Source organism: Folsomia candida, unplaced genomic scaffold, assembly GCF_002217175.1.
Source record: "Folsomia candida strain VU population unplaced genomic scaffold, ASM221717v1 Fcan01_Sc025, whole genome shotgun sequence".
In the NCBI taxonomy this organism is placed as follows: Eukaryota; Metazoa; Arthropoda; class Collembola; order Entomobryomorpha; family Isotomidae; genus Folsomia; species Folsomia candida.
This window is the reverse complement of record NW_019091217.1, coordinates 390,812-416,525: the sequence shown is the minus strand read 5'-3', so window position 1 is coordinate 416,525 and position 25,714 is coordinate 390,812. Positions and strand designations below refer to the sequence as shown.

Here is a 25,714-nt window from a genome sequence, read left to right as displayed (position 1 = left end):
TAAATCACTGAGAGCCTCCACCAAACCCACCCACCAACCCACCAGCATTTGTATTAGTATATTAGATTCCGTCCGAATTGGAGAAATTGGACAAGTTTGCCTCGACAGGAGCGATGGGACTACAAAGGCGCCCAAAAGTAATCATTAGTCATGACTGAGTTAACTTTAATTAAACCTGGGAAGGAAGGAAGGAGGCTCGGAAAATATGGATTAAAACGGGACAACAAGGACACAAAGCGCAACCTTGAAACGAAAAGCCGTTTCCTTCCTTATCTTAATTATTATGTCGCCCCATAAAAGTCGAGAGCGGGGAGAGGAAGAAGTCGTCAGCGTGTTTCTTTGTCTACCTGTTTGTCTGCGAGAAGGGGGAGGAATGTTGGTGATGAGCTGTTTATTGGGCTGAATGGATGCCTGTTGTGCGTGCAAATGTGTCGTTTATGTAGTGATTCTGGTTAGTGGAAGGGAGAAAGTGCAGGCCGGCGGTGCAGGGGAGGAGGTGGTGGGGAAGGTGGGTGAGTGACGTTAAGCCCCGAACAATGGGTGGAGGTTGAATGGGGGATGGAAGTGACAAGTGGCTATTGACTGAGCAATAAATTAAGTCGCCTTCCGCTCCTCAATCCGTCCATTCAGAATTCATAATGGGCACCTGGCTGGCTGACAAGGGCTCGTCCTCAGCCGCTCTCCTGCCTCATTTGCTCCACCGGGACGAGGCAGGTGGCCTTTATGCCTTGAGCTGACTCTGAGGAGAAAGCCATCAGCAGGGGAAAGCGCGTGGTGCTGGGCGTGGGAGTCCTCTCGGCCTGTCTCTCTCTGCCCTGATTAAATTCGAGGGTTCTTCTTTTACAAGCCTAATTTACAATTTTCCCTCCATTGTGCCACTCCACTTTCTCCACTCGTCTCCATTTCTTCGCACCCACTCACTCACTCACTCAGCAGCACTGTGCTCAACCAAATCCGGTTTTGGGAGCTGTATTACCTCGAGTTAGGAAAGTTGTCATCTTCAATGCCGTCGTGTGTGCTGTATGCAAACTAAGGTCGAGTCCAAGGAGGAAGACATATGCTATTTGGGCCCCAATAAGTCGACGATGGTGCTCAAGGTGGTGGTGGATTCATGGATTAGATTCCCTTTCCACTTCACTCGGCCTCTATTTTTGGCTCCGTACGGACCAAGTGAGGCTTAGGCAGAGAGAATAGCGTCCAAATTGCAATTTTGCATGTCGTAATTCTGGCAGTGGAACAAGGTTATAGTTTTGCAGGGTTAAAAGGCGGAAGTGAAAGCTAGCTGCTGGATTATAATTCGCTTTCCCTCCTCACCTGTTTCTCGTAACGAAGCATTCATCTCGCTCCCTGCTTCACTTTCTCTCTCGCTCTCCCATACGCACGTACGTGCATGCATGCACATGAAACATGGAGATTAGAATAGCAGTTTCCTCTCCGGCCCATGATTCTCACCTGAGCCGAAGGAGAGAACTTTCACTCGACCACCTGGCCAAGACTCCAAAGCCGAGCTACATGCTGGCAGAAGGTGTCCAGCCCAGTCCACTCTGCAACTGACTTTCACGTCTCCTGAATCCTGATCCTGTGTCCCATGCTGCGACGGGGCAGTCAGACAAGATGAGCTGGAACAATTTCCAACTTGCCGTATGCGTCCCTCGCAACCAACTCTGTTCACCCCGGACCCAATAATGCAGTGAATGCGAAGGGAGCGAAAAGACCTCATATCATTACGTGAGCTGTAATTACTCCTTCATCGGAAGAGGAGTCTGGGAGCTAATGGGAGCTGGAGATGAACCACACCCTGGGAGGAAGGAGGAGAGGGAGAAAGTGTGTTTTCAATAAGACGGAGCCGTAAAGAAGGTGGAATGGACAGGAAGAGGGAGAGAAGTTGAAAAGTGGCGGTTTGAAAGGAATAAGTGGGTTAGAAACCCAAGTGGAAAGTTTGGACCTGCCATTGCTGCGTTTACTGCAGCCTCCACGGCTTCGTGCCTGCCTGTAGAAGATGAACTCTTGTTGAGCCTAATGCTTCCTCTGGGTCCTGATTTATGAAGATGGATCCACAGTCAGTGGTGGTTTAATGGGCAATGGTGGCCGTGCTTGGCTTCTCCAGGTGCCACACCCACACGCTCACAAATCAACCTAGTCTCCCATGGAGTGGATCGAGTCGAGTGGCGTTCGAATGGAAATGAAGAAGCGCTGCTGCTCCAGGATATGGACTCTTGGTTGCACCACAATCCAGACCTTCCTCCTCCTATGCTCACATTCTTCTCTTATCTCTCCGACGCCACCTCTTCACTGCTCCTCCTCACTTATCACCTCCTGGACCAGGAGAGACTTGCTCTCCACAGCGCGGAAAGAGTCGCCGTTGGAGATGCGAGTCTGGTGGTGGTGGCATAATTTCCAGGTGAAAGTCCATTCCGTGTCACAATCTCCCCTGCCCTCGTTGTTCAGTAAGTGCATGGGAGCGTCGTCACCACAATGCATGCACGCTGTACGTGCATCGACCCAAATCCATCTCCAGGATCCAACTCCCTACCCAACCACCCCTTCCTGCTGATTTAGTGAAACCTTGCACGCGGCCAAAATTAGAAGACCGCGAGATAAACAGGAATTGTCGAGGGAGAACATTACAAAATAATTTTCCAACTTTCTCCAAAGTTTGGGAGCCATCATATATACACATCCTGCCAAGGGAGCCACTCTCCTACTCCACATTATGGATTACAGCCAAAGAGGTGTTTGGCCAAGTCAAGGTGATCGTTGTGGGAGAGAGAGAGAGAGAGAAGTTGTGATGGTCGTAGTGGATGCACTGCACGACTCGCTTGGTTTGTTGGCGAGCTTTCCTTCCCTCCTCGCCGCAGTGGGCACGGTACGATTATGCCAACGCCAAGGAAGACCAACTTGGCAGAGATGAGATCTCATTTAGCCTTTGATTCCACGACTCCAACTCCCCTCGCTCTCTCTCAATCCAATTCTCCATCTCTCGCCATTCTTCATTTCCGCAATTCTGCTCCCTCTCTTAAAAACCTTCCATCAGCAGCGGGTGGGACGCCCACGACTCGAATCACAATGCATACTTTCCCCTTCATCCATATATTGGCTTACGTGGAGTTAATCAGCCTTGACTTATCACATGAGATGTGAAGCACATCCATCACATTGCCACGTGTGCGAAGATTTAAAGCCAAATTTGGAACGAAATGAGACTAGCCGTGCCTGGGAACAGATTTACTTTCTCCTCCTTTGCCTTCCAGCTGTCACAAGTTGCAGAGTGCGGCAGAGGACTTGCACGGGAAGAAAGATGATGCTCTCTCTCTCCGACTTTCTTCTTCTCCATCTCGTCAAACCCTTGTTTGATCACTCTCTGAAAGAAACAGCTCGACCAACTCACCCGAGAAGCCCGAAGGAACACGCAGCTCACGTGTCACACACGAAACGTCATCGTATCATAAGTACATCCGCCACTTTCTCCCCCGTACGAGTAATGTAGTGAGCATTTGTGTGTATGTTTTACGCGATGCAGATAAAAAAAAGCATGCATACGCCATAATTTCCGGACTACCTGGCATGAGCATCCCGGATATGGAATCAAATTATGGAGGACGTCTAAAAGCCCATTCATTCGTTGAGAGTGAGATGGATTCAGCGGGTGACGTGTCTCGGAATATGTTAAGGAAATAAATGCTATCAGATCGCTAACTCACTCGGATGGGTGCCAATCACTCAGCGTACGACTCGCTCGACGGTGTGCTCTGGATGCATGGGCTGATCAAGAAACAAGATAATTGAGTTGTTCCGCGTCTTTTACTTTCACTCTCATCTTCGCCACAAGTTGCATGCCTGCGTCAACCCAATTCCGTCTGGGATCAACTTGCACCACTTCAAAATTGGAATTTCTCCTCCTCCTCCTCTTCGTCTACACAGTCTTGAGATCACCACCACCACCTCCACCACATCAAGACGATGTGCATAACTTTGACAAGAATTCGTCCATGCCACCACCACCACCCAATACCGCACCGCCTCGGTGTACCCCACGCCACAGGACCATGCTCATCATCTCCTTGATTCATACTCCTTCAAGTCAACCTTTCAATATAAACCAATTCCTTTCCTCCCACGCCTTCCCGAGATCGGAGCAAACAAATTATTACTTTCCTCAATACTCTTTGTGCGGACTTTCCTCCTACTTCCGTCCAACCACGACAGATGACTTGCTTGTGACGAGAGGTAAAAATGGTAATAATGAAGCCGAGACTAATTAAGAATTCCTTGGTCACTCACGGAGGAGGAGGAGGAGGAGAGGAGCTGACTTTCACCGATGACAACCCACGGCCGGGAAATAAATAGATCATCAAACCCACTGCAGCCTCGTGGCGAATGGCGAGTATAAAGTCCATCGTGAGTAAAATCATGGCCATCATTTGGTGGCATCCTTCTCCGTGTTTGTCTCTGCGATGCTGTTGGTTGCTGGTCTCTGGGATTTAATTTCATTTTGGAGTTGATGTCGCGGAGGACATGCATAAAATAAAATATTGCGGAGGGCAGAGGAAGGATGAGGAGGGGATGTGGTGGATAGGAACAGCTGCCATCAAGAAGAGTTTACAGAGTAAAAAGCGTTTGTGCCTCTGCGAGTTTTCCTTTTGATGACATTTATTTATAGACGGATGGATGAGATGATGATCATGATATTGCAACATGCGCCCACCACACACACCAACCAGCAAACCAACCCAGGCAAACACAAACACACGCGAATACATATATCTAAGATCGCTAAGTCGTCTAATAACAACGCCATATCTTTCCCCCTTCCTTCATCTTCTCGATTCTAATCTTTGTCCTTACACAAACAAAATGCAAACATGTCTCGAAAGACTCGAATCTCATTCTGCTCGAATTGTAAGTACATTAATATCCACTTGACTGCGTGTACGAGATATCGCCAACTAAACTACCGAGATGTTGATCAAGTGAAGAAAAAATCTGCAACTTTTTCATACTCCAAAGTTCAAACTCATCTAATAATTCTGCCAAAAGCTGCTTATGTAGTAGTGCATCTGGTATAAAATGAAGTGCAATCAACAATGTATGTGGAGGAGGAAGAAGGAGTCGCAGGAATTAGAAATGCGAGAGAGAGACAAAAATCATGGCAAAGTTGAAGGAAGTGCGAGGAGGAGGAGGAGGCTTGATCATCATCATCATCATCGATCTACACAAATCTTGTTCTTATTCTTCGTGTGGCAGTTGTTGTCACCCCACCGCACAATTTCTTGGTCTTTTTTTATAGGGTACGTACGTACAATTTTCGTCTCTCTCGCATCCCAGCGTTACGCAAGATGAGGTTAGGCTGGAGGAGCAGCAGGTCTCCGTCTCATCTGTCATGTACTTCTCGCGAGGAGGAAAAACTTTCTTAATTGTCCAATTGGTCCGTGCGCTCGTCGTCTGCAGATAAATGCAGTCGTTTCGAGCTGCTCCACATTTTCAGATGCCCCCACCACTCCTTCCCTCCGTACTCCTCGAGGTCTACATAAGTAGTACGTATCTACGTATCTACGTACGTACGTAGTGATATGTAGGGCGAGATTGAGATTGAGTGGGTAGCCCAGTAGATCGGATGGAATTAAGGAGGCAGCCACCACCACCACCCTCTTCATTACTCACCACCACAGAAAGTTGCTCATCAGTTTTGCAACCCGTGCCAAAAATCGACCGGGTAGCAATTGAGTGAGGAGGAAAGGGAGTGAGCAGATAAGGAAACAGACAGCACAACCCGTTGTGATAATAATATAATGCTAATCAAGGCATAACTATAAAGTCAAGCAAAGATCAGATTGGGTCAGAGCGGATCTAATCTCCCCACCGGATCGCACAAACAAAATGCACTTTGTTGCTCCGTTGATCACGAGCCAAGTGGAATAATAAAGCGAATCAAAAGTATTTATGCACCGTTCTCGGTCGTCGAGATGTATGCATTTATGTATGTACACTTTTGTACAGTAGGTAGTAAATCGCAGGCGGAATCCATAAACATGAACTGAGCTGAACTTCTGTATCCTCGCGCACAATGAAGAAGTAGGAACAGGAAGAAAATTACCAAGACGCTGATTCGTTTAATTAAAAAAGCCATCCATTCAAATTTTAACTCGCATTGTGCCGTCAACAGCAATCTTAAGTGATGCATGGCATGTCTGCGATGCTCTTCTTTGCAGTGAAGAAGATGAGAAGATGTTTGGTCAAGACATGAGCAGCCACCGTCAGCCCTGTCACTGTACAGTCACCCGGTGAAGCACGAGTGACATGTATGTATCCAGTGGATATTATTACTATCGCCATGAATAGTACAGAGGTCAACTGCTTGCTCGAATACACCAATCCGCCCAGAACTGGAAATGGTCAAGTCAAGTGCCTTTCTCTCCGCAGGCAAACAAATCGAATTAAGACGGTGACTTCATCCTACCAGAGTCCAACTATGCAAATTTGTGTAATCAATATTATTGCAGAGAGGATGAGGCTGGCAGACAAAACGAGCCATTTTATCGTCAAGATATACAAATAAATGCTCTCCTCCTGCCTGCCACCAGCTCCCTCGGCCCGTTACTAATACGAACCCAGAGTTGTCTTCATCTTTTCCTTGTTATTAAGTAGTTAAGTTCCATCAGCGGAATTGCGAACGCGTTATTATTATATGCAAAACTCTCGCGGAGAGTTAAAATTCAATCCAGGTCCAAATTTTAATCCCCGTTTGATGGGATGGATGCAGGGCCGATAAAAAACAAAGGGATTCTCCCAATTAGATAAGGGCTTTGAGAGGAGAATTAGGCAGGGAGGAGAAGAAAGAGAAAGCCAGGACGGTGCCAGGAGGAAGAAGAGGAAAGTAAAAATAAAGTGGCCACCGCATCCACCACAATTTTCTTATATCGCGTATCTCCCTCCCTCTCATTCCATATTTTAATATTCTTTCCAACCAATTGTTCTTCATCTCCTCGTCCTCTTTTTCTCTCCTCGTTGGAGGACTGGCTGACTCCACAGCCAGCCAGCCAGCATGATGGGCCAAAGATATTATGGAAATTCCTCAAATTCTTCAAAGGAAGATGAAAGAGAGGAAGAAAACGAGGATGATGATGATGACGGTTACACACACACCAAGCGGAGCTCAAGACGGAGTAAGTATGTGCAAGAGAAACTCTCCAAGTCCTGGGCGTCATCATACAATCCGATACTACAGCTTTATCCTGATCCTCGTCTCCGTCTTCGTCGTCGTCGTCGTCCCCTGGCTGCCTCTCACTCCTTAAGCTCCGTGGAGAAAAGTTAAATAAGTGCGAGGACTCTGGGTGAGTGAGTGACTGCGGAGGAGCAGAAGATGAATTATTATGATCCGTCCGTCCGGATAAAATGCATAAAAGAGATGATGCTGATGTCATTCTTGGAAGGAGAAAAGGATACCAAGAGATGGAAGCAATTTGCCTAATCCGTTATCCTCCCAGCTCCAAACCAGCACCCACTTATCAACTATTTAGTCTTTGTCTTCATTCCGGATAAACTCGCTCTCTCCGTCCGTATGTACGACACGGGGAATAAAATAAATCGCCAATCCTGCTCCCCACTCGAGTGAATGTCTACCAAAGTTGTTATTTTACTGACTGGAGGCGAAATCCTGCCTCAACTCAACTGCCAGAGGTTAGTTAGCTGGTTGGGCGTGTGTATAGTTACATATTTAAGCGAGTGAGCCGGGTCACCACTAAATTTACAAATCCATGTCCACGTTTCTCCACTTTACACACACTCCCAGTTTCTGCTTAAATATTGGTCGGAGAGGTTTGCTGATTCCGGGATACGGGTTACTTGTCGAATCCTATGTCGTCGAAAAGGTAAGTCGTCGAAATCAACTTGTCGAATGGAAAACTCGTCAGAAAGGCAAGTCGTCGAATTTAGGTGGCATGAAACTCGTCGCGTTTCATGTAAGATTTTTACTGATTTTACCTACCAATATATAATGAGTTCACAAGTATGCACAGCACATGTGCATCGTGGGACGGATATACGCTGCGAACATTCCAAAATACCTAAAACACTATACAGCAGTAATTGGGAGGATTGTTTTGTTCTTCTCACCCTTACATTTTACATTAAAAATGTCAAATTACTGTGACGAACTAATGTAACGCAGCAAAGAGAAACTTAAATTTAAAGATAAGCTGTTCTGATGGATTTTGAACAAGCTGAGATAAAAGATGTACACGACACGTTTCCAGACGCCGTACTTCAAGGGTGTCATTTTCACTATACTCAAGCGTTGTGTAGACATTTGACACACAATTTAAAGAACCAGTACGACCAAGACGTTACAATGGCATTATTAATAAAAAAAATATTCGATGTCTCATTTGTTCAGCCCGATGATTTAAGAGTGGCATTCCGAGAATTGAAAGTATCGTTCAATTTTAAGGGTCAAACTAAACTCGTACTGGATGATTTTTTAGTCATGTTCAAAAAACCTACATCAGTACAGTGTACGATCCACCAATGTTTCAATACTCTTCTGGAATGTGCACCAACGTGTATTAGATAAAATTTCCACAACCGATAATGCAGTGGAGACCTGGAACAGGCGGTTTGGCATTCTTGCTGAGAGTTCTCATGTAAATGTTATTTTATAAAATTATAATTTATATTTAGAATCTTATTTTATTGAAAAAAATACTCTCGACAAGTATTATTTTCGACCACTTGTCCAATGGACGAGTTACCCTTCAGACGACTCGTCCTCGACGAGTGACTCTTTCGACGACCATGTTTTCGACGAGCTACCCTAGACCCGCTGATTCCATTAGGCGAGGTAGAGAGGTCAACATTCAGAGTTTAACTACTTTTCTAACTTGTGTATGAATGTATTTCACGCCGCCAGCGAGCAACCGGAGTCATCATCATCCTGAAATTTATGTCCTGACAAGTGGTATGGATTGGCTTTTTGGCTGAAACCAAATCCGCAGTGTAGGCACATCATTATATTGTGGTTCACGTCACATTTGCTGGGACGAGAATGTGGTGTGTCCGTGAATGATGATGCCGTTGGTCTCTCACTCATAAGCAGCGAGAAGGGGAAAATCAAGGATTCGATGATGATGAGAGATTGAGAGATGACACATGTTCCAATGTTCTCAATGCTCATCTGTTTACTACCGAAACCAATAAAACGTGTCGCATAAATAAAAAATAAATGGGAAAAACAAGTTGAACTCTGTAACTTATGGGGATCGTTTCGGTTCGGGTTTCTGCACAAATATTATTCCGTTCATCAGCAAGATATAGCCGTAGATATGTAGATAGATGTGTACCCACTCACGAGGAGAGATTGGATCGTGAGGAAGAGTACGCAAAATTCTGGTTGCAATAAAATTGCAGCACCAGTATCAGAGTCATCCCGAACTCATCGATGTCATCAATTTGTCTCAACTTTGGAGGCCGTGGTGCATTTAACAGAAATGTGTGTTCCAGATTTAATCTAATCTTGCTGCGTTTTATGTGGTTTTGGTTTTGAACCAGATTTCTTGGTGCGGAATGAAATCGGTTTTTGGGTCATTTGCATTTCATCTCAAGCCAGGGAATGTAGGCGGGCGGATGAGAGATACGTACGTGGCGTGCAATTATCTACGTACTCGGAGTATGCGGAGAGCAAATCTATCTCGGAGATGGGCTTCGTTGCTGATTTATTTCACGGAGCGAGATTGACTTACGAAATACGATCGAGATATCGTGAATGGCTACATAATTATCTACGTCGCTATAAGTATATTTCGCTCTAGATACATTTTTGAGCTGCTTCGGCGTCTCAAGTAATGGACACACGCCGTATGCCGTTTGTGGTGCGTGCGTATGTACCACTTCCTGAGGGAAGACCTTCATTGTCCTCGGCTCGGAAGAAGGCTCATCATTTTTGGGCATTCGGAGAAGAAAGAAGATCAAAGCGGAGTAATGATAAAGGGCTGGCCGTCGTGATTCAGGGTGGACGCATACCCAACACGTAATGGTGCACAGCGTTTGAGAGGAAATTCGATAAAATTTTGGCTGAAGAAGAAGGAATGATGATACGTACGAAGGTACGAAGGAAGGACTGATGAAATAAATGGGGACAATTTGTGTGCCGACCGGACAGCCTTTGGTTGGTGATGTGGATTGTCAAATGGAGTAAAATTGGCAGTTTCGATTCTCAATAGCACTATTTTCCTTCGCTCTCCGCCAGAGTGAAAGGAAGACAGGAGGACGACGGGTATATATAATTCGGTAGGACTCAAATAACCATCCATCCACCGGGCATAGCTCGAATGCTTTCTCTTTTTCCCTACCAGAATACCCGGGCAGACTTCTGTCAAATCCTGTCCGTAAAATAACGTCCATCCAACCAGCTCGTAGCAGGAATAAGGAACTAATTTACATTTGAACAAGTGCCGCATTTCAACCAACATCGGAATCGCTTGACATTTGACATTCCATATTCCACTCGACTCGTCCATCCATCCATCCGCTCATTCTGGCTCTCTTTCTCCATGCACGGCCATTCCGTCCATCCCCGAACTATGGAGTGGAGCACCTTCACCTTTTACTATTGTTATTCCATCCACACTGCGTCCCAAGTTTCTCCCATTAATTCACCTCTCAACAGCTCCAACCAGAGCAATTATTATCAACCAACTCTCTGTCACATTCATGCCACAAAGCCGGAATATATCCTTTATGGTCACGTGTGTACGTTCCGTTTGTGTGTGGAGCAGCAGCAGACTTTCCTGCCTTTCTCCAAGCCGAGCTTATGGGTGGCTCACCTTGTAGGACGGGAGATCGGGAGGACTTGGAGCTGAGTCCATTAGCCACGGAGAGAAGAAAGGACGAGAAAAAAGGGGCATGAAAGCAAAGTGGGCAGCTTAGCTGGGCTCAAACCGCTGGCTTCTTCACAAAGCAATAATAATGAACAATATATTTAACCCAGTGGCAAGTTGGGGAACGGGGTCGTGGTGATGGGGCCCATGTGTGGTCTACCTCGTCTTCAGAGCACACAAAGTCCATTGTGTCCAAAAACTTGCCTAATTCCTTTGTTGTTTGGTGACATTATTATTATTATTATGCTTCTAAGCGGAGAATAAGGAGGCGGAGAATGGGGAAAGTTTGTGTTTGTTGTCGTCGCCGTTTAAATTTATCCCCAAATTACGCCGCACTCCATCCATCCATGCATTGCTTGGAAAGAGTAATGATACGGCCGACACTGTAATGATTGATGGGTGGATGAAAGTTTGCTTACCTCGAGGGGCGGGCTCTGGTAGGGGTTCGCAGTGGTGGACGCTTTGTCAAAGTCTGACATGAGATCCCCCATTATTTTATCGTTCGGGAAGGGTGTGGAACTCGTCGTGTCATTGTCGAGGAGAAATTCCACAATGTCCGTCGATCCGCCGCCGCCGCCGCCGCCCTGCTGCTGCGGAAAGAGGAGGAGGTCTGAGAGAAGGAGACCACTCCCACCACTACTGCTCCCACTGCCACTCCCACTGGAGGCACCACCCTCGGATTTGTTCATCGTTGTCAACCCCACTGCGACCTCTGCTGCTACGACTACTGCTCCTGCTGCTGCTGCTGCTGCCCGTGCTGGAGGAGGAGGGCGAGGGCAAGGACAAAGCCGGCTTGAGACTCATCAACACGGAGACAAGGGTTCAGCATTACGCGACAACCAACCCCACACTTTCACCCGCGCCCTTTTCACTCACAATTTGTGCACTGGGTGGGGGGCGGGTAGAGCAGCAAGGACATGACACGGTCCGAACTATGATCTTATATTTATTTATACGCTATGACGACACTCCTTCTCGAGAGAGAGAGAGAACACGGCAGCTTGATGCGAATGTATTCCTCTCGACAGCGTCAAACTCAGATCTGACCACAAACCGCACTGTGTAATAATTTGTCACTCCCAGTTGTTCACACTTTTCACTGTCTTGTCATTTCACCAGTCCAGCCAGCTTCCGCTTCCGTGTAACAAATGGAGTGAATTCTTTATTCTTCTGCTCTTGGCACCTTTCACTGAAAAACGACTCCCCAGAGAAGTTCCCTTTCAGCATCCGTGGTCACTGCGTCATTAGGAACTAGAAACCCACCACACCACGACCACCACCTGGTCTGCCTGTCTCCTCCACATAAAATTAGTCACCATCCGCAAAAAAACGGTGTTTTAGACCAATGTCCAGAAGAGTTGTTGTGTCCGAATAATCTGCAAGCATAAAACATTCACTATTTATTTATTTATTTATTTATTACTGCTTGTCACAATATTGTTATTATTTTGCAAGCTTTTTTTCTCTGAATTATTGACGCACACGAAGTCGAAGAGATTGTGACAAGTCGACTTCATTGCGAAGCTCTCTGACCCCGAAGTACAGCATGTACAAACTAAGAGCTCAACGTCTCTGAGCTGCTATAAATGAATAAGAGGAGCTCCGGCGTTGCATGTTTTGTAAGTTGATACCATGTTGATACACAAGCAGGCATGCCTGGCAAGAAGAAGAAGGAAGAAGGAGCAGAGCATAAGTTGTAATCAATAAAAATAAGCATGAATAACGTTAACTAAAATATTGTTGTTTGTTACTTTACTCTCTCTCTCTCTCTCGTTTAGCGGAATGTGCGAGTAACTTGTGAAGGGAGGAGGAAGGAGCATAATACGTAATACGACATAATACATAAGAAATTGCTACACACAAGTCGGAATGCCAACGAAGCGTTGCGTCACTTCAACTCCACCACTCCAATTTATGCACATGTTGCGAACTGGACAGCATTTCCACTCGAAGGAGACAGTCTTTTAATAAGACGACATTTAGTTCATATCTTTTTTGAATCAATGCCTCAAATCTTGCTTGTGGCAGATTAAACTTCTTCTTCTTAATCCATTTCATCATCAGTCGTGAGCAGATCGAGGCACGCCACAGAACTCGTTGCCACCAAAAAGACCACCGAACATTACGTATTATGTGATATCCGTCGTCACTAAATGTCACTTTTTCTTCCCCGCTGACTTGTATACGCTCCATTAATATATTGCGGTCTAAATAAACAGATTTAATGACGCTGAGTAATAAATATCTCGTAACTCCAATCCCATTAAACCGTCCTGCATGTGCGCTCCAACACTGTGCATGTCCTACAGAGAAGTGTATATGCTCTACATGCAGGAAGGCAACCAGCGTGTTTAACTAACTGACTAACTAACTAGCTAAACGAACGTTATGGGTCAAATTGCTATTCTAAATGAAAAATTGCTGCTGCATTCATTTCATTTTTTTCCATATTCAACCTTTATGGGCAGGACGGGGAGTTTGAACATTTTTCTGGTCACCCACACCACGACCAGGTCAAAGTGATGCAGCATAAACCCACCCATTCATTCAAGCAACATGTTTGGACGAGGTTTCGGATTGACATGTACACCCATTTCGTGTATCGCCCAATTTGTTGAGGAGGAAAGTGACGATCCTCGAAAAAGTGTTCTCCACTCATTTTTAATCCCGTTCCTGCCTCGATTCGGTTTTTGCTGTGTGTGCGGAGCTATCCACTCGTGAACACGGTGGCGACGATGGAGTCGGTTTTATATAGTTCTGTTGGGTGGGTGGGAGTGTGTGCTTGTCCATAAACACTTCTTTTTTATCGCCGCTGCTGCCTCCAACAATCCAACCAACGCGGTTTGCACTCAACCAGTGAGTCGACTTATAACCATAATAATTCGAATCTGGATGGATGGCTGCATACTTTGCCTCACTAACAACGACACGAGCCGTTACGATGACATGTTTTATATTTATGTTTTATGTCGTCACCTCGGAATCAAACCAGTAAAAATTGCCCCATTAAATTAAAGCCTACAAGACTGTGACCCTCGCCTCGTGGTCTCCTCCTCGCGGGCGGAAGAGCTCATAAGCAAAGTCAGAAATGATGACACGACGATTAAACCTCTCGGATACAAGTGTCCAATTCGTGGCTGGGCGTTAAAAAATGTGTCAATACGAGGAATCATGCCATGGTTAACGATCCGACCTCACATGCCAAACAGTGTTAGTCACAAGTTGTATAGCATCATCATAATCATGGCCATTAAATGGGGGGAAAAGAATACAATGCAGTGTGCCCGACCGACATTGTTTGCCTGCCATCATCACGACTCCGAAATGATTGACTGGTTGGTAATCAACCCGCAGATTCATCCTTTCACTCTCACCACGAAATTGATGAAGATTAAGTGCGAGGAAATTGGTAGCGTCACAACACGGCTCTGCCACTCTCTTTGGGGAGTGTGTGCATGGAGTCCTCTTTTATCGCCACGTCACCTCTCCATTTTTAAATTAATAGCGAAATAATAATAATAAATGGCCAATTTCATTTTATCCTCGTCGTCCCCGTCGTCGCCTCCACTTTATTGCCATCGCTTACTCATTTTTACAATCCAGCGTCATAATATCTCACTCAGGAATAAATTGGTGATGGATCAGGATAAAAGTGAGACTAGAGAAATTACTACCACGCGTCATACTCCGCACGTACTTATGCCCCGTACTCGTAAAGATCCAGTAAAAAGCCTCCACGTAACGACCCCACATGAATTTAGGCTCCCCACCCAGGAATTTGTTGTGTGTGTGTGCACTAATTTATGGAAAACACATCCACACGTGAGATGGGCAATAAGATGTCGTGATGAGGACACCTTGCATTTCCTCCTGCCCCCCAGAGGACGGTCGACAACAACGGAATGATTGCACCGGGCTTGGCACGGGTGAGGATAATGGGCCACGTCGGTATTCTTTAGTCCCGCATTCCTGACTCGTGCTGCAAGTACTTGTAAGTAATAGGATTTCGCCTCCCGTGTCTACTTGCAGGTTGCATATGTACCACTTCCCTCAGGCTCCGCTCAAAAACTTTGCCATTATTTCACGAGCTAAGCCACCTCTGCTTTTATTAACCGAGTGGCATTATTGCTCATTAAATGCGAGCTGGAGAGAAGGCCAGGAGCGAGTGAGAGGGCATGGAATGAAATAAAGGAAAAGTTAGCAGGCCTCATCATAATCGTGGCACAAACTGAACCTGCTCGAGCCCACAGAGACACACGACAGGTTTGTTTTTGCAAATTCTCCATGCCTTTGGCTTCCTCTGTTTGTGGTGTCCTCGACGAATGCGTCTTCTCGAGACCTCTTTTTTGTTTTACTACTTTCTCTCCTCCACGCACACATGTTGTCTTTTCCTGGGGCTGGCTTCCTCGTCCGTACTACGCTGGCTTGCCTGGGATGATATCGATCTCCGCAGGACATGGAGCAGCAGGACAAAGGAAACCTTAGCAGTGGTCGTGGTCGTGGTAGGAGAAAACCGGGTGGAAGTTGGTTGTCGTCGTCGTCGTCGTCGTCACAAGTAGCGAAAAGAAGAACCATCCAGCAGAATTTATCCAACAACTGGTTTGGCATTCATCGCATGCAGTTCGTAATAGCGCTTGCCTTGTGTTCTCTTTCCCCACCAGTGCTCTCACCAGCCCATGCTCTCTCCTCTTCCATTTGTCTCTGTGTTGTTTGTTTTACATGAAATTGGAGTGGAAAACGATACTGCCACTGAACCACCGCAACCCAGCGGAGCAAGAAGAAGGAGAAAGTACAAAACAAGCCTCCTCCCCATGCCAAGAGCCACCACGGAGAGATAGCTACTCCACGCTCCCACCTACTTCCTGCATCCATATCCATGTATCTATGTAGCTAAATATGTGTGTGTGTCTGTATGTGCATATGGACGGGATCATCCTCTCCCACACTTTCACTACCAGCAGCTCAAGAGAGAGATGCACTTCTTCTGCATATCAAAAAGTAAGCAACCCAGCAATCCACCCAACCCCATCAAATCCCAACGGGGAAATCCTTCCAGGAAACAAATATGGAAACAGCAGCAGCAGCAGGATAAAAACAACCATGAGCCTGTAATTCGACACACACATAGTTTTCGTTGGATTCGACATTTTGCGTCAAACCCTGAAAATACATTTCACTTTATTTTTTTCTCGTTTTTCACTCCCATTCACCTCCTTTTCCTTTCCTCCTGCCTGCCATTGCTCTCCACTCTTTGATCTCATGGCATCAAGTGGATGGGAATAATCGGAGCCAGTGAATTTAATAGAATCGAAACAAATGATCGCCCTGTTAATGCGGCAATTATAGTTGTGGGGATTCTCACAAATGATAATAAAATGAGCCAGCGGAGAGGAAGGCGGAATATAAACCAGCGAGTCTCATCTGCCACCAGCTCGACTCCATACAAACGAACGTACGTATGCCTACGACGAGCAAGTAGCGAAGGAAGGATGGGCTTTGTTCTTGCATAAACGGGAAAATCAAGTGGATCAATCTCCCCCATCGCATCATACATCGCCCTCAGACTCTCAGGACACAAGGCAGCAGCAGAGAATCAAATAACACTTTGATTGTTTAAAGCCTCAATGAAATGGTGGCAGGATGAGCGGAATAGCGAGAGAGAGAAAGTCCAATAAAATTCTCTCCGTCCTCCACCACTTTCCCCTCGACTGCACAGAGAGAGGTGCACCTACAGCCAAAGACAAGTGCCAAAACCTTTGTGTTTCCTATCATCAAATAAATTAAAGTCCTCGTCGTCGTCGTGTTCGCCACCTTTGTTCCTGAATGACGATGGAGGGGGACTATAGCTCCACGAGATGATTTTTATCCAATAAAAAATAAATACTTTTATCCGCCAGGACCGAATTCCGGCCAAAAATATCGGAATTCTGTTGGTATTTATTTTGTAAATATCTCAATGGCCTGAGCCGGATTGATTCCGGAATTCTCTGAAAAACTACTGCGTGAGTGTGTATGAGATGAAATATTATCGTCGCAGGGTGTTCATACATTCGCATTCCTTCCATAAAACAACCTCCTCTGGGTGGATGGGAAAGTCAATAAATTTCCCAATTTGAGCCCACTAAATTCCTCATCCGCTTTTTAACCATTGCGTGTGCATTACACGGCAGGGTCGTCGCAGTGTGGTGACAAAAATGAGAATGGAATAAACAGGGCTGAAATGAGGACCGGATACTTACTTGCTTGCTCAACTCAACAACTTGCACACTCCTCCCGGAGCAAAGTGAGATTCGCTCTGCTTTCCCCACTTTCTCCACAACTCGTGTCACTCCTTCTTTGTTGCTTGGTCCTCCGTTACTGGATTCCTGTCGGCAGCCGGTTGCACAGAGTTTTTTTAAGTTACAACAATTGACCCCTGGACAACCAAGGGAGGCAAAGTCAGTGGGGTTCACACAACCACGAAGCACGGCCGTGTTTTGAGGTAGCGTCTCCGAAAAGGTAAGGAGAATTCAGTCAGTCAGGGTCGAGATTTCCTGTGCAGTGTGTGTTTGTGTACGAGAGCGGACAGAAGTTGGAGCACCGTTGGTTCTTATGACTTGCATGCACGAAACGAAGAGAACTGAGCGAGCCAAGTAGAGCCAGCCGTGGTTTGGACTCTGGCGATGGTGGCAGAAGTGCGAGGAGATTTCGCCTTTGGAGGAGAGGACGCATGAGCGACGCGGTAGCACCACCACCACCAACACCAAACACCACCAACCAACCATTCGAGGTGCAGGAAGGAAAGGACGCCAAAGATGCCTTATTGCCTTCCATACCGCACCACCGACGATGTGACACACAGGAGTCGGATAGCCAGATGCACACTGCCACATATGCACCTTGACCCGAGGACCAGAGAGCGAAGGGGACGTGCATCCTTCCCCCACAAAGGGCTGCACAGAAGAGAAAGTCGAGGTGACCATTTCCCAGTAGTTGACCCTCCCAATTCCAGCACGTCCTTGAGTCGTGTGAGAGATTGCCGCATGCATGAATGGAAGAGAGGAATGATTACGTGGAATAGTGCGAAAGGTGGAATGTGGGAATTATTAGCTCTCGGCTTTTGACCCATTCGAGCCCCACCCTGGCTGCCCCACCTGAATTTTTATTGCCATGCCGCCTGTGGAGGAGAAGGTTACATGTCACGTGAGCGTAAATAATCCAAATGCAGAGGCCCAATCTGCAGTGGGCAGACAAATGTGTCCATGATGCACTCGCTGGTCATTATTTTTTTATGAATAAGGAAATGAGCGGGGAGAAGCGGCTCCTTGGATGCATCGAAGGAGCGAGGAGTGGGAGAAAGTGGTGGTGGTGGTCCTGGAGGGAGGAAGAAGAAGCCGTGGGAATCCGGGAAGGAATGCAGGAGGACTTTTTGGTAGTGGGATTGGAGGCGAGGGTGGGTTGCTTTTGGCTCCTCGGTTTGCATCTCCACTTGAATCCTGGACTGAATCATCCTCCTCCTGGCTACTGGCCTGCTTCACTTGGTCGTAGTAATGTTGGTGGAGAAAGTGAGTAAAAATTGGAGACTGGAGGAAAATCGATCCGTGATATGTGCTCTTGACTTCCTTCACCCACTTCCAACACGACCAAACCAAACCATCGCTCTTGGGCTTTGGCCAAGCACTTCTCTCCGGCCCATCCATGCCGATGCAGTTGTGACGGGAGGACGTGCAACCAAGTGCCCTCCCCCGTGCTCCAAGGAGCCCTCCATATTGGATGCCCCCCACCCACCGGAGCCCTGCACCACTCTCCCTTCCTCCTCCTCAGCCCAACCTGTGAATGAATGAATGAAAGAGAAAGTGAGAGAAAAAGCCCACACGGACGACCCACCACGGATCCATTGTCCGTGACGCAATACTCTCCACGAGAACAAGCCCAAGAAAAGGAGACCCAAACGAGTTGTCCGTGTACACATTTATTTCAATTCGACCGAGGACTGGACTTTTTTCATTCCGTCGCGGCGTCCCGTCTCAATTTGTGAAATTGACAAATTGATCCAAAAGCGGTGGTCGGTCGCGAATGATGTCGGTGTCGGGTTGAAAAATCTCGTCCTGTTGCATCGGACCAAGACGTTTGGTGGTTGTGGCCGTGGTGCGGGCTGGCTGGCTGGCTGGTTGGATGGATGAGGGATTTGCGGGACAGAGACTGGGCAGATATGAGAGAGATCTGGGAGAGATGTAATCATCTGTCGGCTGCCAAAGTGAGCAATTGAGACGCATGGATCAAGTGGAGAATGCGAACTTGAATACTTTACTTGTTACTGGGACGAGGAGAGACGACTCATAACTCAAATCCGAACATGTATCGAATTACACCTTTCAACGGCTCTCTCGGAACGATAATGACGACAAAAGGTGCACTTACATATCTGCCTATGCAAATTATTGTCATGTGTCGTACTGAATAAAAGACGGTCTCGTGCCGCCCATAATTTTGTTTTGCTTTAGTCTAAAAATACGGGTGGGTCATCTCCATTCCGTGCCATCATTTGTCAACACACAACGACGAGTATGACAATAGTGCAAGAAGACCATATACCACACAACCTCTCCAGCGGAGCCAGGAGAAATGGCTCACATTTGCCCATGCCTTCACGTATTCACGGTCCGGATTATATTACCGCCTCGAAAACCACTCCCACTCCACCCACCACGCGTTTAAGAGGAAGAAGTTTTGGGATGAAGAGCAGTATAAACATTCTCAAAGATGATGATGATGATGATGATGAGATACTTTCGAGAGTGCCGTGTCTCAATCTGTTGCACTATTTCCGTCCCACTTGCAACTTCCCCTCCACGCATTTACATATATGCTTGCCTGAGCGAGGAAAAGAATTGGAGGGCGAAAGACCACGAGAAATATTATTATTATGCAAATAAATAATAACTGCAGAGGCAAACGATGTATAAAATTATGGATGGCATGAAAACACGTGTGCTTCGTATTGACCTCGAAAAGTCACGTCAATTACAAGACGTCCACGCAGTTGTAACGCATTTCACCTCCTCCTTTCATGTCCTGGCGACTGGTTGCTTGTGTTCTTCGGAGGGAATACAATGTCGCGAACACAACAAGTTTTACTGAACACAAAGTGAAAGCGACTTTGTCAGTCGTCGTCGAACACGGAGAAAGACTTTGAAGTTGTGAGAAGGAGAGAGTTGTTGGTCACTCGTATTGCGGGCTATAAATAGGAGTTTGTGCATGCATGGTTTGCAACGTGCTTGCATACATGGTCCCAAGGGAGGAAGATTTAGGGAAAAATCAGAGCAATTCATTCGTCTAATAGGTGCGATGAGGACGACCGGTGGTGTTAGGGAGAGTCGGAAGGAAGGGATTTGGGGGAGAAGGAGGGCTCATGTTTAGAGGGTCGTGGGTGGGTGTATTTGAGTGGAGAAAGTAAATGACAGAGTAAACAAGGAGACAGGAGGCGGATGAATAATTGACTCTTTGTTTACTCACGACGCGCAGAGGGCTTAAGGTCTCCGCTCCATTATTCATTGGCAGTGGGTTTACACACGTAGGACCACCAGCAAAAGAGGGGCAGGCCCATGAACAAAACTGCATATTATTCACAACATGATGACAAACTTTCTCCAAACACTTTGCACAATCCAAGCTCAGTATACAAATAAATGCACAAATTTGCCCCTTCATTCATAGCTCTTGCCCACACCCGACAGTGCCCCACGGCACCAAGGTCTCGCTCTCTCGTTCTCAGACACCCACAAGCTGGCTCTATTTCGATCTCTTAATATTCTAGGCTTATTTCATATCAAAGTATCAACAGCTAAATCTGCAGCGTCCTCCGTCACCACCACGACGGACGGCCATGCAGCAGGCAGTCAAAGCCCCAATAAGAGCAGGAGCAGGATCACTCGATGGAATAATAGCGAGTAATGAGTGATGAGTACGTTTTATAATTTAACTAATCATCTCCATTATTATCCGATACAGTGGCTGCTGCTCCGAGGACGGGTTTTGTTTCATGATTATTAAGCTCAAGTCTACAACCTCGTCGTCATCATCACACGCCGGATAAGAGAGACTCGTACGTTGTATGACATCCCGACAAGTGTGTCCTACTCCGTCGTGACTGCTCCCAAAGTGGGAACTTCGTGACTTTTCCTTCCTCTGCTAATCTGGATCTCTCACCTAACCAACTTTAAAGTGTGTGCAGTTCCCAAATCAAAATCCAACTTTATCCACTCTCCCCCCTGCTCATGCATTCAGGCGAATAACAATATTTCCAAATTCTCACCTTAAACTTGAACACCGGCACGTTTCCAAACACACGAAGACGACAAATAAATCACTAAAATAACAAGATTTCCATTTCCAGGCTAATATTTGGCTTTGTCGTGAAACGAATATTTTCAGATCTTTTTTTTAAAAACAAGACATGCACTGATACACTGAACAGTCTGAAACACGCACGCATGCATTCACCACAAAAAGTGAAGCAGTGTGGGTTACCTACTCCGTAAAGCACACGTTTACAGAGTGTGTACCAACAATGGCCAAGCAGCAGTGCACTCGGCTCCCAAAGTCCAGTCCAGCAGAATTTCAACTAAATTAAAAAAGCGTTCGCACACAGAATATCACGGGATATTTACGATACGCCATTTTGCCATTAGGATCATGTCTGCCGTCCATCAATACCAATTCCCTCTCGTCCGTCCATTTTCATTCACAAGTCACACAGACGATGAGACGACTCTTGCTCGGGATTGCCGTGGGGGATAAGGACGGAAAGTATAAAATTGGGATTTAATAAGTACTTAACCCAGATATGTATGGATGACCACCAGCCAGTCAACCTCCTCCTCGTGTGTGGGAATTTCTGGAGCAGTAGTGGACAGGCTGCGACTATGTACATATTTACATACATTGACTCAGGATAGTTAATGGCTAGCATCAATTCATAATCAAATATCCACGATACTTATTTTCCGTGTGTAATTCATTGTAGCGTGTGGACTGGGACTATTGTACTGCCTCCACCTCCACCCTCGCTCATGGCGTGTGTGTTCTGGAAATGGAGCGAAACGAGAGGTGCAAGTGGCATATGCAGAGAGAGAGAAGCAGAGAGCTTTGAAATGCGAAACCTTCAACTTGTAAACTAAATCTCATTGATCTCTCCACTCCCATCCAGCGCAGATATCGGAGGAGGATAAAATATGCTAAACTCGGAATTATTGCACAAGTCTTCACGGGAACGATTAGATCGGCCGAGAGAAAGAGCGAGATCAATGTTCAGCCACACACACACACGGTTCCATTTCGAATTATACTGACAAGAACACATTTGGCATGATCTTGAATTCATAGCGGTGATCGTACTTTTATTAATGAGTCGACAACATCTCGAACGAAACTGTGCAGTTCAAGTTCAAGGATTTTACCAGCATGTACTTACTTGCTCTTCACCTTGGGAAGCATGTGAGTAAGTAAAGTCCTCTCTTTGTTCCCATACACATTTGTCCCATACATGCTCAACAACGCGATCCCATTACAAACAAAAGGCGACTTAACTATGCATGCTGACGGATGAATATTATGCAGAGTACACGGATGATGATTGATGAAGACACAACCTGAAGCTGCGGCTTGACATGGAGGGAAGTGCTCTTGCAACACACAACAAACGCACGTGTACATAATATGTATTTACATATCCTTATACATATAGCTCATGCATGCTCATTATTACTCACTCCTCCAAGTTTTGGCAAGTTTTATTACGCAAAAAACATTTCACACACAATTTTGTTTAATTATTCAAGAATTCTCCAGAAAATGGGGTACTCGGTATGAAATGAAAATATGTGAATCATCGTCGTTTATATTTTCTCATAAAAAATGCCATTGCCGTCTTGGGCCGTACTTATTATTCCACAGAAAGGTGATCCTGCAGGAATTCACATATTATCCTGCAGGCTCGAATAATAACAATTATGCGAATAAAAAATAAATGTTGGAGTATTTAATGGTAACGCTAATGGTGCGTTTGAACTGCGGTGCTCCTGTTGGCACTGGGCTTGTCTTATGTACAACAATGTTTTCAAACTAAAGAAAATTAATGAAACTACGAGGAATAGCAACGGAACAGAGAGCGAGATGCACTCGTTTTGTATTAGATATTTACAATAACTCGTGTGCGTACAACTGACACGTCAATTGGTTGTTGGCCAACACACTCATTTCTGTGCTGCTGCCAATTATTGAATAAATATATATCGTTTTTAAATAATGCTGAAAAGGATGCTTTGTCGTATTTGCATGGAACTTAAACTCAACCAACTCGCTGCAATGTCTATTTACGCAAGTATGCCGAGGTATAGATTATTTTGAATTGTGGGGAATAATTTCGGAATAAAACTTGACGAGCAAGTGTTCATTTTCGTTTATTTCGTTTCGTTTTATTATTATTATTATCGGAGCGATTACACTTTTATTTGGATCATTCGCCTACATTATTAATTGTAAGTGCGGCTCATTGCTCTAAATATTCGTCATTTCGGAACACCACTGCCATAATAATAGCCATAACCTTGAGAGTCCTGACCTCAACCTTCAATTTTTACCAACTTCTACATGGACTTGTTCATCATTATTGCTGCACCTCATTACACCGTTCCTCTGCTAATGACGCCTCCTCCATATTAAGTACCTACACACATTCCCACTAGTTCCCACCATCCCATCTACCTACCTACATACGTTCGTACAGCAACTACCACAAATAAATCAGTAACGTCTACACCTGTCTAATTACACAAAACTTTATTCCACACGGTAACAAAGGAAAGTTGAAAATTTTAAAAATGGAACGCGAGTAGAAACTATAGGAGCGCAGTAAAGAATGTCACGATTGTTACACGTCATCAGATGGAATCGGGAAAAAATTAAATGTCAAACCGACACAAAGCCATGCAAACAAATGAAATTATATAGCTTGACGTCACTATTTTGGTCAATGCAGGGCTGGATTGGACATCGTCGTCGTCACCATCGACCCATCCATCCATGCCAAGCCAAACATCGGTATATGTCACCAGTTCAATCTCAAGTTGTCGTCGTCGTCGTCGTCGCCGTCGTCACGAATAAATAAAGCTTGTCCTGTCATCGTGTCCATCCGCGGAGTATGAGTGAGAGTGAGAGGGTGTATGCGAGGAGGGTGAGGAGCGAGTAAGACGACGAGGCCCAAGGAATCAGCTCTCATAAATCATTACAACTATTACCAAATTGGTTTCTGGGTATTATTAAATATTGTTGGGTCGGTCATCCCCGTGCTATTCCGCTCCGTTCACTCTCAACCAAGTCAGCAGGGTCCAGAAATAACGGGGAAAGTACACAAGTGCAATTACTGGCCCAGGTATTTTGGACCTTTCCTCCACTCACTCACTCGCTCACATATTTAGCCAGATACATATCTGATTACCCTCGAACCAAATACGGCGCAGACAGCCAGCCCAATTCCCAATTGATTTTATTGACTCCAAACAAAAGTTGGTAATATGCACGCTTTCAACTACTTTCAAGGAGCATTGTTTGCTTGGCTGGGTTGAGTGTGGTCGCCTTAATTTCATTGTTACACACACAGTTCAAAGAGTAACACATTGCTCGCTAGGAGTGAAAGCAGAGTGAAAGAAGGGAGTCATTTTTTAATTGGAAATAAATTGGACTCGGCCGTATTATGCGGTCATCGTCACTTTCTCGCTCATTCGGGCGGTGGTGGCACTCATGCACCCGTTCATGCTGGCCACCTCCAACGTCTGAATGGAGATGGATGGAGAGGAATGAATACTAAAATAATGCATAAAGTTCAAGAAGTTTGTTTGTTCGTGTGCTTCCAGTTTGGAAGGAAAAGGCAAAAATCCTCAAGGGTTAGGTTTGGACTGACCAAAGGAATGCGTCGGAGAGCATGGGAGCGATGGATAGGAGTGGAGATCGATAATATGAAATGCTCCGTGGTGGATGGATAATTGGTGGCATGCTGGTGGTTCTTCTGGTGGCTTGACGAGTGAGCGAGTAGTAGTAAATTGGAGCAAATGGAGTGCACGCTTTAAATCAATACCACCACAAACACGAATCAATCTCAATCTCCAAACATCTTATTGTTTATTAAAGTGACAGTACGAGAGGCAGTGCAGCACAGAGCACATGCGGGGTCGCGAGGGAATACGCATTCCATGGTAACAACAACGCTTCCTCTCTGGCTACGTCGTTACGGGGAAGGTGAGAAAAAGATGGGATCCATCAAGAAGGCACGGTTGGCATTAGTTTAAGGAGTAAAAAGAAGATGATGGATGACCACCTGCGACGTCGTCGTCGTCCGAATGCTCTAGCAAAGCCAAAGCCCACGGATGAAGGGGGTGCCTCAAGGTTGGTGACCACGAAACTCACCCCGGCGTTGTCTGTGGCATGTTTCATCCTTGCCACTGGGAACTGGTCCACTAGCCGCAGCGGAGTGGAGGCGGAATGCTTATGCGGTGAAGGATAGTTCTAATAATAAGTGGCGGATGGCGGATTATTGGGAGAGGAGGAAACTGAGCGGTAATAATCATGAAATTTATGTATCGCGTCATCCTCCTCCTCTCCAGCTCATTAGGATATTGCGAAAGACTTGAGGAGGACGATTAGAGAGGACGCAACGTCTTTCAGCTTTGCCGACCAAGTTATTGCAAAATTCCAAATGGGATCAAATCAATGCTGCCACCGCAATTTGAATGAAATTAGCGTCATGCGATGGTCAGCCAGCAAGCAAGACGGCTCCAGCGCGTATTTCTTCCTTGGTATTTCATGCC

At 45.9% G+C, this 25,714-nt stretch overlaps 1 protein-coding gene across 3 annotated transcripts in view; it reads right to left on the bottom strand.

Annotated features, from left to right (window-relative positions):
• Positions 1-21,488, bottom strand: part of LOC110859210 (octopamine receptor beta-3R) — a 62,241-nt gene extending 40,753 nt beyond the window's left edge. Inside the window, exons 1-2 of one of the 3 annotated variants that reach the window (XM_035859454.1) lie at positions 21,166-21,488; positions 11,291-12,247 (exon numbers count right to left, since the gene is read on the bottom strand). In XM_035859454.1, coding sequence (XP_035715347.1) covers positions 11,291-11,560 — 270 coding nt within the window. In that variant the 5' untranslated portion in view covers positions 11,561-12,247; positions 21,166-21,488. Of the gene's footprint in view, positions 1-11,290; positions 12,248-17,110; positions 17,526-21,165 lie in introns of those variants that run through there. The other 2 variants (XM_022108095.2, XM_022108094.2) reach the window with 2 other exon arrangements.
• Positions 21,489-25,714: the final 4,226 nt, after the last annotated feature.